We start from the raw sequence: 16787 nt of genomic DNA, 5'->3' as shown, positions 1-16787 counted from the left end.
CATCAAGTACATACTACTTTGAAATTTAGGGTTTATTTTTCTGTAACCTCTCAGCCTTTTCCATTAAAGGTAAGAATCCAAGCTTTCTTTATTTTCAAAAAGGCTGTCCTTCCTTCAGAAGAGACTTTCACAACTAATCCGGTAGTCTCAGAGCTGCCTCTGGGTGTTACTGCCAGTATATGTTTTTTGATAAAGGTAATGGTATTTCCCAAGCTCATAGAATGTTTTAATAAAAATAGTTCAATATCATCCCCTTTCATTTTCTTGGATCATGGATTCTTTTAGAGCTGGGACTGTTGTTAATCAAATAAAAGCTAAAAATATCAGCCAACACTCTTCATTCCTACCGGAAGTATCTCTATCCTTAACTTACCAGAATATTTCTCACTTTGATTCTGGTAACTAATGAACCACTTTTATTGCTATGTTTCCCTGAAGAATATAATAATACTACAAATCCAGTACTACAAACCTGTTTTCATGTCATATGACATGAAAATAGATCATGCTTTTTTTTTTAAAGATTTTATTTATTTATTCATGAGAGACACACACACACAAAGAGGCAGAGACACAGGCTGAGGGAGAAGCAGGCTCCATGTAGGAAGCCTGACGTGGGACTCAATCCCAGGTCTCCAGGATCACACCCTGGGCTGAAGGTGGCGTTAAACCGCTGAGCCACCCGGGCTGCCCAGATTATGTTTATTTTATGCATAAGAATATCTCCAAATATACAAAAACTCAATAGTGGTTATCTATGGGGGGAAAAACTAGAGTGGGCAATATTCACTTTATGTGAATATTGACAAATGTGGTCTCATATTGGACTACTGAGATACGTTTCTTAATTCTTCCAGTTATAACTTCTACATATTTCTGCCCTATTTCTAGAAGTTCTCCTAAGATCAAGCATTAGACACATGGTTTTAACAACTATACTATAGTTATAAAATACTATTCTGTGATGTTAACCTGTTAAGTATGGACTCCAATCTCAACTTTTGAATAAACTAATTAAGAATCACAATGATTGAATAATATCTTAATCACAAACCAAATCATAGCTTTAAAAAGCAAACAAGTAAACAAAAACCTATGTTTGTATAATTAGTGAGCTGGCTATAATGAAAAGTTAGATAAGTCACCTTCAATTTTTTACTTATTCAAAACTAGAAGGAAAACATACTTGTTATAAAATTAATTTAGTTAATCAAGAACAGTTTTTGAACAGTGTTCTATTTACCTGTAGCCGGGTTGATGCTGGCTGCAATATGAAAGTGGCAGAGTGCATTGGCATGCAGTGGAGCATTCCTGTGGACATGATGAGGGTCCTGCTGGTGTGGCAGGTATCCAGTATGTGCTACAAGAGCAAGTGATCTCCTCCGACCTCTGCGAAAATGTCTCAGATTTACCTGTATGAATAAAAACAAAGTAAATAATGGCTATAATATCATAAGCATTTATATATGTGTGTGTGTGTGTGTGTGTATACATGTTACACAACTGATTGCTAGACATCGTTCTTTCATTTGTCTATTTTAATTAATTTTTAATTCCAATATAATTAACAGCATTATATTAGTTTGAGGTGTACAATATAGTGAGATTCAACAATTTTAAACATTACCCAGTCCACAGCATGATGAGTATACTCTTAACCTCTTCCACCTATTTTACCCATCCTCCCACCCACCTCCCCTCTGGTAACCATGTTATTTTTTGTCTTTGTCCATTTCTTTTGTTTCTTAAATTCCACATACTTGTGAAAGCATATATTTGCCTTTCTCTTATTTCATCTATACCCTATTTCAAATGGGTTTATGTGTACATACATCTTTCAGTTCTTTTGTGCGGCAAATTTGAAATCTGAAAAATAAGCTTAGAACTAAATTATTTTAACTTCTTTTAACCATCACACAACACTTTGCAATTTTTATTTGGTTTATTTTCTGATAATTAATTAATTTTACATACTTAAGTATACAGCAATGTGTCTGTGAATAAGGATGTCTCTATGTATACTGTTCCCTTTATATCCAGAGTTTACCCCCTATGACCATAAAGCATTAAACAATATTGTCGGTATACACTAGGATATTTCAAATATCATAGCTAATTTGCAAAGTTTTTTTTACAAAGATCACTTCTTTTGGTCCATAAGACAGAGTGCAGATATTTGTTATCCTCATCTTTCATATGATAAAATAATTTCTACAGAATGCAAGGTCACTAAAACATATAACAAGAGTCTTCATTCCTAATCAAGAACCTCTTTCAGCTATTATTACACATAATCATTCTATCGTTGTTAAGTTTCCAGGCAATATATACTTAATTACATTCTGAGCCTGAGAATACTCTCCAAATTTGACAAATAGTTGTTCTATAATCATACAAAGCATTCAAAGACAAATCACTTTTAGATCACTTTCTGTTTTCAATAACAAGAAAGTAAGGATCTGTATTACTAGTCTATGTTCAATTAATCTAAACATTAAAAATTTATTTTTACTTTCCACACTAATCAGTAAAATAAATGCTTCAAGGGGCACCTGAGTGGCTCAGTCAGTTGACCAACAGACTTGATTTCAGCTCAGGTCATGATCTCAGGTCATGAGATAGAGCCCCATGTTGGGCTCCATGCTGGGTGTGGAGCTTGCTTGGGATTCTCTCTCTCCCCTTCCCTCTGTACCCTGCCCAACCATGCTCTCTTGCTTTCTCCAACCCTCCCCACCCCACCCCCGCCCTCGCCAAAAACAGAAAAAACAAAAGACTTCAAGTTCCAGGAGGTTCTAAAGATAACAAATGTAGAACAGAATCTAATAAACTGTTCTAATCATTCCTGTAATTACGATGGGACAAATCCCTTCAACCTCTAAACAAAAAATATCAATTATTTTTATAGTCAAATCCTTGCATTCTCAGATTTTCATTTGTTATTTTAGCTAAGTTAAATGTAATCTTTTTATCATCAGTTAACCTAAGATTAACTTCATAATTATAAGTAGTTTCTTAAATACTTTTTCTTTCTTAAATACTTTAGAACCAAATAAAATAGAAAGTTTTCTGAGAACTATTTTCCTAATATATGTATTTTTTTCATAACTAACCATATGACTTAAATATTAATTAAGATGAATGTTACAAAAAAAGGCAATGTACAAAAGGTTTTAAAACTTGTAGGAAATAACATCTAACAAAACCACTTACATCTAAAGCATTCTGAACTCGTTCTTTACTGGAAGCATTTCTTTTGAAGTTATTTGTTAAATTAATTGGTTCGGCCCAATGGCTGCAGTCACCTCCATATAGCAAACAATCATTTGGTAAAAATGTCTCTACCCAAAGGCGACATACATTATCTTTGCAGCAAGTCAACAGTACATTACATACAGAAGCCCTGAGGAATAAAAAAGATTTTATAGACAAAAATATAAATTTCACATACTATAGCATTCTACACAGTGTTTCTGTAATTATTTAAATGCACACAACAAAGGTACCAATGAAGAAAATGTCAATATACATTTATATAATGCATTAGTCAAAACCATGAAAATTGAGTGCGTATTTGATTTCATCACAGCAAATACCTGCTACCCCATTTCTTTTCTACCTAGAATTTGGTAGTTCTTGTTTTAAGAATCTAAGATTCTTCTTATAGCCAAAGAGCAAAGACTGAGACAATACCATAATCCTCAATAAGGAAAAAACCTACATCTTTTAAAATTCTCTGTTTTATTCAGTGGATGGTTACCATTTGAATTCTTTCATAATGCTTCATGTTGATGTTCTGTAAAGCTACAGGTACACTTGTCAGCAATAAGCTACACTATTTATTTAGTACATTTTTTCTCTGTTTAATTAACATCTGCAAAAAGCAGTGAGAACATAAATAGAAAAAAAAAATGATAAAATAATTACCAGCAACCTTCCTTACTCTCGACTTTCAGTGAATTCACTGTCTTTCCAGTCACAAAATAAAAGCAAAACCAATTTTATACAAATTAATAAATCCGTAAGTGTGAGGAGCTCAAAGGTTGAATCCTCATCATCAAAGACTACCTTTTATTGGGTAACTCATCAAAAAAAAAAAGGAAAGAAAGAAAAAGAAGCCACAATATCCTGTAGCAGACACATATTCAAACATATAAGATTACAAAAGAACAATCAGGACAAGGCTTCTACCAAGTACCTCAGTAAGTCAAAGAAAAGTAAAAAGGAAATCAAAATATTCTGCAGTAGTCACTTTGTTAAACGTATCTGCTTGTTTAAAAAAAAGAACTCTCACAAAGGGGAAGAAAAAGGAAACCAGCACATTTTGCATGGGTTGCTCTCCCCTTCAGCTCCCCCCGCCTGTTCTCTCACCTCCCTCCCTCTCCTCTGCCTACTCCCATGCCTTTCCCACTTTCCATCCACTCTCTGAGCCTCCTTCCCTCTGCCCTCACCCCTCAGGCACTCTCTGCTTCTCAGCCTCTCCACACCACCCTCCCTTTCCAACTCTCCCCAATTGCTAGGGCCCCTCCTTCTTTCCTTTCTAAATCCTGTTTCTCCCTCCTTTCCCCACCCTTATGTCTCTCCCTGCTTCTCCATTTTTTCTGTCGCCTTCTGACTTCCTACCTACCTCCTTCCTTTTCTCTGTGTGTCTCTAGCACATTCACATAGACACGGGCAGTGACAATGAGATTAAAGGTAGACCATCAGAAAACAGAAGAAAATACATCAAAAGGCAATACGGAAAGCTAAAGGTTCACAGTGTCCATCCTGGAACCGGAAGAATGGGCAGACTTATGAAGGAAGAGCAGAAGGCAGTAGACTGAGGGACTGAAGAGAGAGCAATCGGAAGAGGCATAAGAACTTAGGCAAAAGCAAAAAAAACAAGCAAGAAAGATGCACAGCTCAGAAGCCTGGAGAGGGCTTTGATCTGGGGTGACTCTCTTCAGGATAGTAGGCCTTACAGACAATCAGCACAAATTGCTGGCAGGTAATATAAGGAGAGGATGGAAGGAATACCCTGCTCTGTCTGAGGCATTTCTCTGGCAATACCTCCCTGCCCCACTTGTTATCAGGGTACCCTATTTTCTCTTCAATGGCATATCCTATTTAGGTATAACTGCTCCCTCCCTCAAAAAAAAGTATAACCCTATGAAAGACAACCACGTGATGGGTAAGTGCAATACCTGTCCTACTTTTATATAACATGCTAAGACAGTTTTAAAACTAGCTGTCTACAGCAAACTTTTCGGATGTTTTGAGGAAGGTATAACAAAACTCCCCACTTATCCTACATTCATCAGTGTTTAATTAGTGAAGAAGTATATGCTCATTACAAACACGCATTCTTCTCTCTTGACCCAGCAGTACCCTTGCATAAAGTATTACCATTTGGCTAATAGTTTAATTTTATGTGAAAAACAAAGCACCTGTATGGCCCAGTGAAGATGCCATATCAGAAAGAGCAATAGTTTTTATTTTGATATAATCTCTGTCATTATCATGAAAAAGGGTCAGCCTTCCCACTATATACCTGCAGCTGGTAAAGCAAAAATGAAACCTAGAAGAGCTCCAGGAGATTAGCTAGTTCTTAAAAGACATGCACTAAGACGAAAATTCTTGAGACCTCTAAAAGATACCATAACAGGGATGCCTGGGTGGTTCAGTGGTCCTGAACCTTTGGCTCAGGTCACGATCCCAGGGTCCTGGGATTGAGTTCCACATCAGGATCCCCGCAGGGAGCCTGCTTCTCTCTCTCTACCTGTGTCTCTTCCTCTCTCTCTCATAAATAGATAAATTTTAAAAAATAAAATAAAATAAAAAATATAAAATATCATAACAGAAAATTCTAGTTCTATACCACTGTTCCTTATACTGCAGAATTTAGTTGGCAAAGATAAAATGAACACAGGCAGAAACAAAAACTGGTATGTCTCACTGGTGTTATCAGTCATTTGTAATGGCCCAGTGTAAGGCACCTGCCTCTGCTCTACTGTGGTCACTTGTATGTAGTAACACTGAGTGAACTAGGTCAGGAACAGATGTGACTGTCCTCTCTCAAAAGATACAATAATTCATAAATCTCTTTTTTAGTATTCTTGTGGTCTAACCATGTGCCAACGAAAACACTTGGATATATCAGAAGAAATCAACCTCTGAAATGATGTAATCTTCACCGTTTCCAGTGACAATTACTTTTATTGGGGCCACTTATAACTTTTAAAAGGAGAATTAACATATGCCATGGCTCATTACATTCTAAATAGATTTTTATATATGTGGGCCATGGTCTCTGGGGGACTGGAGCAATAGTTCTCAAAGTGAAGCAGGCTTTTGCTAACAGATTGTCTGCACCACTCTCCCCTAACCCAAAGACTCCAGCACATCCTCCTAACAACAGAACCATTACTGTCCTGCTTCTATGCTTTATTATACTGGAAGGCTAGAGTAGGAAGAATAGTACTTACTATACTAAAAAAGCTAAAAAAAAAAATCAGGTATAACAATGATAGAAAAACATCTTTCAAAAAAAAAAAAAAATCTTTCTACATTTGTCTAAACCCATATAGTGCACAAACAACATCAAGAGTGAACCATAATCTAAAATATGGACTTTAGGTGATAATGTGTTGACACAGATTCATCAATAATAACAAATATACCACTCTGGGGGAGACTATGCATGTGTTAGTGCAAGGGATATATGGGAAATCTCTCTACCTTGCCCTCTATTTTGCTGTGAACCTTAAACTACTCTTTGAAAATCAGTTGTAGGGGATCCCTGGGTGGCGCAGCGGTTTGGTGCCTGCCTTTGGCCCAGGGCGCGATCCTGGAGACCCGGGATCGAATCCCACATCGGGCTCCCGGTGCATGGGGCCTGCTTCTCCCTCTGCCTGTGTCTCTGCCTCTCTCTCTCTCTCTCTGTGACTATCATAAATAAATAAAAATTTAAAAAAAAATCAGTTGTAATATACATTTTTTAAAAATTTTGCATATACTCTGCTGGCTCAAAAGAACAAAACTAAAGTCAACAAACAATTCAGGTATCCTACCAAACATCAGTGATAACAGGTTAAGGGAAAAACTATACTGCTCCATGATATGGCCAAACTGAAAATGGCCATGAACAAAAAGTGATTTCTACCCATGCTGAAGAAATAGGTCTCTGTACCTTACTAACTATAGGCAAAAATTCAATGGGATATCAGGTCTTGCAAGGATCACAGGAAAGAAAGGAAATGTCGACAGGTTTGAGGCCTCATGGTATATACTCGCAATAAAGCAGTTTAAAAACAAAAAGGAAACCAGAGGAGATACACAGAGAAGGTACCAGATTAAGGAGTGAAATATGAAAAATTTCACACAAATGGCAATACGCAGAATGACTAGAGATAAAAAACCTGGACACCTAACACAGAGAAGGAAGGATGTACAACTGTCACTTAAAAACATCTAAGATGGAAGTAAAATATCCTTTCACTTCAGTGAAAGTGTCTCCTCTGAAACGTCAATCACAGCTGACCCAATGCCAGACATCTGCAGGTCAAGGGCTATCTAATATTATTTAATCTTCCTATAGCTATAGATTCTTAAGGTGAGAAGAACAGTCAATGTCACAATGATGTTCTCTTAATACATAGACAAAATAACTAAATCGCTAACCTAGGCATATATTTGCTTGTTTTACGCCAGGAAAATCCATTTACAGCTCGAGGATGGGCCAGATATACAAAGGAAAAATCCACTTCTCCTTGGGACTGTTTTTCTGAACTTTTGTCCGGAGAGGTAACAGCTGTCCGCCAGTTTTCTACATTATACCATACCTTTAAAAGACAGTCATCCTAATGAAAAGAAAAACAGAAAAACAGCCACATCAGAATTAAAGATTCAGATAAACAGCAAAGATAAGAATTTTCTCACCAATCACAGAAATTTAGGGATAGGAGGGATGGTGGGGCACAAAGGACAGAGGAAAAAATCTAATTCTGATACTTTTCTATCAGCATTCCATAATTGTGCTTTGAGAATTAGGTGTGTGAATATATATTTTGCAAGGACTAGACCAAGGAAAATGATAATTACCACATAGTATGCTAAAATGGAGTCACTGAGGAAGAATGATAGATGAAGGGTTCACTTTCCCACCTAGCCAAATTTCAAACAAGAAAGCATTACCACCAGCAGGCTTGTGAAGTCTGCTAATTTTTGAAAACAAAAGTTTTCATGAGATACCATATCAATGTTCAAAGAAAATGTTGAAGATGAGATTAATGAGTTAATACCTACTACTATAGGGGGATCCCTGGGTGGCTCAGCGGTTTAGTGCCTGCCTTCAGCCCAGGGCGTGATCCTGGAGTCTGGGATTGAGTCCCGAATCTGGTTCCCTGCATGGAGCTTGCTTCTCTGAGTCTCTCATTAATAAATCAATAAAATCTTTAAAGAAAAATACCTACTACTATATAAAATATTCTAAATACAATTAAAACTGCACTTCTTAATTTGAGGAGTAAGGGAAAAAGAAGTGGACTAGAACATACCAGGCTCTGCTTTTAAGCTATAATTGCATTCCCATGCTTAAGGTTAATCAGAATCAAAAGCCTCACTTCTCTCCTAACAAAAAGTTCACTAAGGATTTAGGATACCTCATATCCTCAGTCTACCGAAAGCTATGATCCATGAGAACAATTAACTTCACACAATTAGTGTACATGAACTATTTGGTGAACCAATGATTACAAATAAATAATTTCAAGGAAATATACTCTTCTGACATCAACAGGTAAAAACATGAAAACAATTAGAAATGTCCTCCTAGAAAGTCTATAAATTATTATATTTGCTCAAAAAGATTAACCACTTGACCAAAATCAAAGTTGGTAAATGGCAGATTTATATCCAGATATATCTTTAAGTCTATGTTTCAATGATATCACATTGCCTTTTAACACAGTAATATTTAGCCAGTTTCTGTTATTTAACATTTTTAATAGAAAATATTTTTGATGTAAATAAAAGAATGAAGCCAGTTAATGTTTTTGATGTTTCAAAATAAATCAATAGCAACAGCATTTTCACAAATTACCTTCCCAGCAGTGGCAAAAAATTCTCCATCTGGTGAAAATTTCATTAAATGAATTTGGGAAGCAGTTCTGTAAATCAAAAAGGTAAGAAACAATTTTTAAGGAAAATCAGAATTGAATATTACTTCTGCAACTTAGCAACTTGCTTCAAACAATGGAAGATTTGTGATAATACAAGTTTCAAACTCAACTTTAAGTATACTTCATAAATGTAAAATAAAAAGTATAAATTTTTAAATAAATATAAAAATTATTTTTATGTGAAAACACCTACACATAAGAATCATGCAAGGAATGACTGATATTATCACTCTTTAAAGCTCAGGACAAAAAGAATCATAGTTCTCATTGCCTTAGAATATGAGAAAGAGATATCATTTTCTAGTTTGGAAATCTAATTTCCAAAGCCATTAGGTACCTATATTCTAACATATTTTCTTAAGATTTTATTTATTTATTTGACAGAGAGAAAGAGAGAGAGAGCGCACAAGCAGGGTGAGAAGCAGGCAGAGGGAGAGGGAAAGGGAAAAGCAGGCCCCCCACGGAGCAGGGAGTCCGATGCAGGACTCCACCCCAAGACCCTGGGATCAGGACATGAGCTGAAGGCACACACTTAACCAACTGAGCCACCCAGGTGCCCCTACATACATTTTCATGGACAATAAATTAAAAATTTGAAATTAATTCTCTCTTAAGGTAGCATTTACCTAAAGATTATGTGTGGATTACTGGGGGGACTTGCAAGCATGATGGAGTCAGCCTGCCAGCTTCATCTATACACTTGGTACACACCTTTTTCTTCTTTAAGGAGCTTTGCTCTTGTTCCTTCATTGCCTCCCCTTCTGGCTACCTGTATATGCTGATCTCAAGACAACCCTCTCTACCACTGTTTGTCTTTTCTTTACCCAATTTTATGCTTGGATAGACTGTCTTAAATTTATTTGTAAAGGAGGCCAAAGAGGAATTCTGTCACAGTTCATTCCAAATTAAAAATAACTTCTAGGAAACAAACTGAGGGTTGCTGGAGGGGAGAGGGTTTGGGGGATGAGGTAGCTGGATGATGGACACTAAGGAGGGCACTTGATGTAAATGAGTACTGCATGTTACTTGCAACTGATGAATCACTAAATTCTACTTCTGAAACTAATAAAAAAAAACTTTTCTTCTAGATTTTAAAAGTAATAAATATGTAATAGAAAGTATGGAAACATACGTATGAAAAGAAGAAAATGAAACCATCTAGTTTCACCAATATCACAACACCCATTCCTAGGCAAAACCACTGCCTATAGTTTAACACACTGCCTTCCAGACCCATCTCTCCACTCTTGTCTACTTTCTGTGGTAGGATATAGGGGAGGAGGAAATGGAAAGTAAGGTCATAGATACAATTTGCTTTGTAATACTTATTTTAATGTATGTAACGAACATGTTTTCATAACAATGTGCATAGATCTGCATCATTTTACTGGCTATGCTATTGCATTACAGATATATGCAATGCTTTAAAATAATTTCTTTATTCATTGCTGTTTTCTCATTTTTATTGCTACAAAAAAAGTGGTGCAATGAATATCCTTGTATATGCACTTTTATGCATCTGGTTAATTCTAAAAATATTCTTAAAACAAGTAATTAAAGATGCCTGATCTCCATTGCAATCCTGTCCAAGATTGTGACCTTTGGCTCCAGGTCTTCTCAAAATGGCAGCAAAGGCAGTCCTTTTAAAGGGGAAATCAGTCCTCAATGCTCCCTTGGCTCAATCAAAGTCCTCAAGATTTTCCCAACTCAGAATAAAAGGCAGAAGCTTCACAATAACCTCTGAGCAGACCCCTGATCCTTTTCGCTTTGCTCCTGCCACAAGCTAAACACACCCTTACCAGAGAGTCTGCACTTGATGGTTCCCTCTGCTTACAACACGCTTCTCCCAGAGATATGCTCCCTCGCTTCCTTCAGATCTACACCCAAAAGTCACCTCCATTCTTCTTCCTCTTACCCTACTTACTTTTCTCTATCTTGATCTAATATGTATAAAAAGTATTTTAAACACATCACAAAATGAATGTGATATAACTCAAAATTTAAATGTGTTCCAGTTAGTATAATCATCAGCTGCTCTTAAATAGAAATCTGAGTCCCATGGCTTTTCTACTTAACAACCATCTCAAATAAAGAGTATGTCTAGCCCAAGTTACTACTGTAGATTCTGATCTTGATTTAACTTAAGATTCTTCCCCTCTCCCAAAGGCACCAAACACATTTCAAATAACCAGTTCAACCCACAGAAGCCCTGCAGTGAAGGCAATATAACACTGCTGCTCCCCCCTCTGCTAAACTTACATGAAAGACTCCAGAACAAAGGTAACTCTTGCTAAAGAATTTACTTTTTGCAAAATCCTATTCCCTTTCCATATGTTAATCCTTTATAAAACCTATGATCCAGGTGAAGAGTGCAAAATACATGGAACCAGCTGCTCTGAAACCTCCTTTGGAAACCTTATATATATGAGGTATGCCTTACTCTCACTTTGCTATCTGATAGATTTCTTATTACTGTTTCATATAAAACTGACTCAGGAAGAATGCCATTTAACATTCTGTCATACTGGTTTACTGGTTTACAGTCTCTCTCCCTATCTGGTCCCTGCTATATTCCAAGCACTTTTACCACTGCCTGAAACATTTGTTGTATGAATGACTGAAATTTGGAGTTAGTCTCTCAAGGGTATAAAAAAAAAATTAAGCCTGTTAATCCATACTTCCAAATTGCTCTACAGAAAAATACCAACCACACTTCCTTATTAACAGACTATAAAAGTACCTGTTCTCTAAACACTCACTAGTAATAGCTATTATCCATCCTCTTCTTTCTGGATATTTTGCATTTCTTGATTTTAAGTGAGGTCCATCAACACCTACTTAATTTGCTATTATTCACATGTACTACCATTTACAATTTTTCTCCTCTTTGTCCATTTTTGTTTACTATTATCTGTTCTTTTCTAGTTAATTTTTAAGACCACTTTTTTAAAAAGGCATTAATTCCAAACTGCAAATCTCTCCCTTCAACTTTTCAGTTTCCTTATTTTACAGAAATTTTTTAAGGATATGGTTGCAACTATTGAGGTTTTTCTTTCCTTTCCTTTCAGTTTCTAGTTCTGGACACCTAGAAAGTCTCTCCCTAATCTAAGGCAGCAGTTTTCATGCAACTGTGATAGAACATAAACATCAAATGCTAAATTTCCTAGTAGCCGCATTTTTAAAAAGTAAAAAGAAACAGGTGATATTATTTTATTTAAGCTAATATATGAAAAATATTATTTCAACATGTAATCAATTAAAAAATTAACGATATTTTACATTTTTTTCCTTTGTGTTAAATTCTTGAAATCCAATGTGTATTTTATACTTAGAGCACATTTCAATTCAAACTGGCCATATTTCAAGTGCTCAAAAGTGAGATGTCACTAGTTGCTACCATAATGGACATTATAATTCTATATTATTAAAATTCACCTGTATTTTCCTTTAGCATCGTTTCATTGTATAGAAATTCAATGTTTCCTTCTTCTGACACTTATTGTGGGGTCAGACTCTAATTTCATTTTCTTCTCCACAGAGCTATCAAGTTTGCCTCATGATATAAAATGACACCTTACATATTGAATCTCCCTGGGTACTTCATCTAATCCTGGACTCTAATCTGTTCCTATATCAAAAACAAACCACTTGACCAGCTCTAGCTTTAGAACCCACTTTAGTATGTTATCTTCATTATTTCTTTCAATTTCCCTGATTTTCTCATATTTAACTTTTAAGAGTTTAAAACTATGCTCAAAAGTAGAAATTCCAATGGAATTTTGACAGGGATTATGTTCAATACATAAAGTAACTTTGGAAAAAGACACTTCTTCACAATAGGAAAACTTCCAGTTAAAAGCATGGAAAATGTATGTCTCCTTTTGTATAACTTAGCAAGTTTCTATTTAACGATAATCATATAGGCTTAACAAATTTCTTATGTTTCTTTCTAGGTGTTTCATTCAACAATTAAAAAACTGGATCTGTAGAACATGGGAAACAGTGCATTCTCTGTATATAATAAAAGACCTGTCACAGAATAAAAAATCAATACTTATGTTAGTGTAGTTTTACACAAACTAAAATGCATTTATAATAAAACCCACACGAACAGGTTTATCACTTCAATCCCCTAATAAATTGCTTACTTGCAATGCCAAATGCATCTCCAGTCCCCCAAATTAAGGTCTGTTTTATCTGGATTTTCATCTTCAGATGGTTTCTCCAAGTTAGCATTGTACCACAGTTGCAAACAGCTAGAACCAGTTAAAAGACGATTGCCTAAAAATAGATATATATTATTAACAATTTATTATTTAAAAGTATTTAATTAAGTCACATGGTCAAGAGTTTCATATAATACTACAAAAACAGCACAACTTCTAAAAAAAGTTAAATAAAAAGATTTGTTGGGGGAGGCTGTGTTTTAATTTTGTTGAGGCAGCTAGAGAAAAAGAGAATAGATTATACAATCTCTCATTTAACAAACATTTAACGAGCATCTTCTCTGTACCAGGCGCTGTCCTAGCCATTGAGGAGGATACGATGACAAATGAAGCACTGTCCTTTTCCATGACGACTTCATGTTCTCGTAGAGACATATTGTAGAGAGACATGAAGTCATGCAAGTTCAAATATATTCCCAAGAATGATTCATACTCTGGTTTATGGTTACGGATAAGGTACACAATAGACTTGGAAAAAGAAATAAGGGTGGAAAAATTTCTGGGGTCAGATTGCAAAGCACTTTCAAAATTTACATGGAACTTGGACCTTGTTTTAGGTAGGTGGGAGTTTTAAGTGTGTGGGGGTTACATAAGTGGATCTGTATTTTAGAACAGGAGTCTGAACTGGAATGGGGGGATGTCAACAGATGGGCTTGAAGAGAACTCCTAAGATAATACACAAAAGTTATCTGTATAGTATGTACAGTTTTCTAGAGAGGTAATCCTTAAGTTTCATCATGCTTTCAAAGGCTCCAGTACACAAAGAAAGGCAAAGATTCTTTTTAAAAAACAAGACTAGAGATAGATTAGGGAAAACAAAAACACAGGGAAACATGGTTAACTAATTATAATAAACAACAAAGGAAATCATGAGGATCTGAATCAAATACTGAAGTAAGAAGGAAGGATTTGAAAGCCATTTCAAAAGCAGAATTTTCAAGGCTTAACACCAACTAAAAAACAGGAGATACAAAAGGTTTCAAGGACAGATCCCAATTTATGACTTGCATAATTGAGAAGAAGGCTATTGTCCAGACAAAAAAAGAGAAAGGAAGGGACACAATTGTGGCCAAAAAGTTGAAAATAAGTAAGGCATTCACTTTGGCAAATAAGGACTGTGGATCTGTGTTGCTCTGGAAAGATTACTTTATTTCAAAAGGAAAGTGGGTCTGGGACAAAACCCTATCGATCAGAAATCTCTGTGTCTAAATCCCAAATAAGTCACTTAATTAGTCATGTGAATCTGATCTAGTTGGACGAACTTTGAGCCTCAATTTTCTTCTCACTTGTAAAATCAGACATATGTAGAGTTGTTCTAATGATTAGCTATAATATGTATAATCCATCTAGCACAGGGTAGGCACTTAGCAGAAGCTCAATAAATTGCAGCAACTAGATAGAAAATTTCATAAACAAAAACAGCCTAGAAAGCACCAATGAGACATTCCACGTACATATGGTTAGACACAAGTTTTCTTTTTAAAATTGAGATATAACATATATAACAATTTATTCATTTCAGGTGTACAACATAATGATCCAATATTTGCATATACTGTAAACTGGTCAGCATAGTAAATCTAGTTAACATCCATCATCACACATTGGTTATAATTTTTCTCTTGTGATGTAAGAACTTTTAAGAGCTACTCTCTTAACAACTTTCAAATATACAATTCAGTATTGTTACCCATGGTATGGTCACTATGCTGGATACTACATCCCCAGGACTTATTTATAACTGGAAATTTGTACCTGTTGACCCTCTCTTCACGTATTTCATCCACCCCTCACTCCTGCCTCTGGCAATTGCCAACCTCACCTCTGTATTTATTTCAGTTTTTACACATGTTCTTGAACATAAACTGAAGCTGAAATTAAGGTATACCATGAAGGATTAAGAAATTAATATAGAATACCAAGTACTTAATCCCAGTTATGATACAAAATGATGATGAAATGATACAAACATACATTTCATATGATATGAAATGATACAAAAATAGCTAAGGTATGGTACAGTATGTTGACTTGAACACAAACGGCGGAGGTATGAATATTAAAGTAGAGAAAAAAAGCATAGAAAGTCTTAAAGAGAAAAACCTTACGATTTAAGCCACATGCAATAGTGGATCTGGAGAAAACACAAAGGCACTAGAGTCAATTTAGTAGCATCATCTGAAAAAATTTCTTTATATCCCAATACCTGGCATATAGTTAAATAAGTATCGATCAAAACCAGAATACTAATACTTCACTTAAAATATTTAAAATCTGTTTATAAATAAAGTTCACTTGGAAAAATAATATAGTAATTGTTTCAAAATATTTATTACAACAATAACCCATTTCTCAACCAAACCATTACAAATTTTGTTTATAAAAATACAAATAATAAACTTCAATGTAAATTTTAACTCATCACAATAAAGAGATAATTGTCATGAGTTGTTGTCAAGTTGATACCACATAGTTAAGAAAATAAGTTCTCTTTTGATACAACTCTGAAATGACTGAGGAATTTAACATTAATATTATCCTCCAAACCATTAGTACTGATAGACCAATAGTACAAAATTTACAAGTGACTATTATGTTATTATTAAAGAATTATCACTCAATTCTAATGTGAAATGTTTTTATTGTAGTTACTAATATGACATTTCAAGTAGCTAGTTTATTTGCTAACACTATTTTTACAGGGCTCTTATCATTTACCAAATACTTTCAAATACACTGTCATATCTGATCATTAAAAGCTTTCCTTGTGAAAAAGATATGACTTTAATTTACAAGTGAGTTAACTATTTTTGATATGTTAATTTCTTCATGATCATAAAACTTAGAGTAAAATATGTAAACATTGAAAACCTAATATAATGGCCCCTCAAAGAAAATACTGAATAAAATAGAATCTCAGCCTTTGTCTTATCAAAAATTTAAACCATGTAAACAAACAATTACAATAGAATGTTGTGCTATAATAGAATAAACTAATGTATCATCCAAATAGGAATTTTTCTGAGAGCAGAAGGTAACACTATTAATAATCACAGGAAAAACAGGCAATAACTGGAACATAAGTCTATCTATAGTAGAGTCATACATAAACTGCAATACTAAGCTAAAAGCCAAATTTGAACCCAGGTCTGACCTCTTTCCATTTGTATGCCTAAAATATACATGTAGGTTACCAGCTAGTAGGCATCAAGTCTATATCCTCACATAAGAAAGAACATTTTAAACCATTGTGATCTTTTTTTAGAAATATCTAAAAGATAATCTCTTTTATCTTCTAAAATAATTTCCTAATATTCTGAACTTTGTTTTCTAAATATTTTTTCTCAGCCATTTCATCTACTATATTAAAATGCAAGCTATCTGATCTAAACTGAGGACTTCCAGT

General features: G+C 34.9%; 1 protein-coding gene across 8 annotated transcripts in view; it reads right to left on the bottom strand.

The window, feature by feature from the left end:
• Nucleotides 1-16787, bottom strand: part of DMXL1 (Dmx like 1) — a 128732-nt gene that overhangs the window by 88286 nt on the left and 23659 nt on the right. For all 8 annotated transcript variants that reach the window (XM_038551873.1, XM_038551868.1, XM_038551869.1 and 5 more), the window contains 5 exons: nt 13304-13436; nt 9077-9143; nt 7657-7835; nt 3211-3400; nt 1244-1412 (listed from right to left, as the gene is read on the bottom strand). In XM_038551873.1, the coding sequence (XP_038407801.1) occupies nt 1244-1412; nt 3211-3400; nt 7657-7835; nt 9077-9143; nt 13304-13436 (738 nt within the window). The remainder of the gene's footprint in view (nt 1-1243; nt 1413-3210; nt 3401-7656; nt 7836-9076; nt 9144-13303; nt 13437-16787) is intronic.

The sequence above is a fragment of the Canis lupus genome, chromosome 11, assembly GCF_011100685.1.
Source record: "Canis lupus familiaris isolate Mischka breed German Shepherd chromosome 11, alternate assembly UU_Cfam_GSD_1.0, whole genome shotgun sequence".
Taxonomy (NCBI): Eukaryota; Metazoa; Chordata; class Mammalia; order Carnivora; family Canidae; genus Canis; species Canis lupus.
This window is presented reverse-complemented; position numbering and strand designations above follow the sequence as displayed.